Raw genomic sequence first — 539 nt, forward strand, 5'->3', positions numbered from 1 at the left:
ATTGTCACGCGCACTGCGTCGGCGACACAGCAGCAACACAAGCACACCAACAAGCAGCAAGAGAAGAGCCAAGGCACCAATAATGACACCCATCAGCTGCGGTAGTGTGAAACCATCGTTGCTGGGTTCCACATACAACATCGATGCGGTTACAGGTGGAAACAGCTCCGCTACAGTGGGGTTCAGCGCACGGGACATCGACCACACAGAAATATGTGTTGCTCCATAATTTAATGTACAATATTTACTGCTTGTAATACCAAGTACAGCACATTCAATTTCATCAGCAAATGATCCATACACCATGTCGTCTACAGTGACAACAATGTTTGTATAAAAGAATTGAAAAATTGAACGATCATTTATTACATCAACCCAAGAGAGAACAACTTTAATTAACTCCATCATAGCAAATGCCCTCAGTGACAGCGGTGTCCTCTTTTTCTCATCCTTCAGAGAAGCGTGGAACTTCCGTACGGTCTCGGACTCCGTCTTCTCATCGGCCCAGTGCGGCAGGTTCGTCGCAAACACAAGGCGGT

At 46.4% G+C, this 539-nt stretch overlaps 1 protein-coding gene across 1 annotated transcript; it reads right to left on the bottom strand.

The window, feature by feature from the left end:
- Window positions 1-531, bottom strand: TM35_000661040 (putative receptor-type adenylate cyclase; the record flags this gene model as incomplete). The annotated part of the gene is made up of 1 exon (XM_029031107.1): window positions 1-531. A coding segment is annotated over one exon (531 nt), but the record flags the coding sequence as incomplete, so codon positions are not given.
- Window positions 532-539: the final 8 nt, after the last annotated feature.

Source organism: Trypanosoma theileri (genome assembly GCF_002087225.1).
Source record: "Trypanosoma theileri isolate Edinburgh chromosome Unknown TM35_Tth_66_V1, whole genome shotgun sequence".
Classification (NCBI taxonomy): Eukaryota; Euglenozoa; class Kinetoplastea; order Trypanosomatida; family Trypanosomatidae; genus Trypanosoma; species Trypanosoma theileri.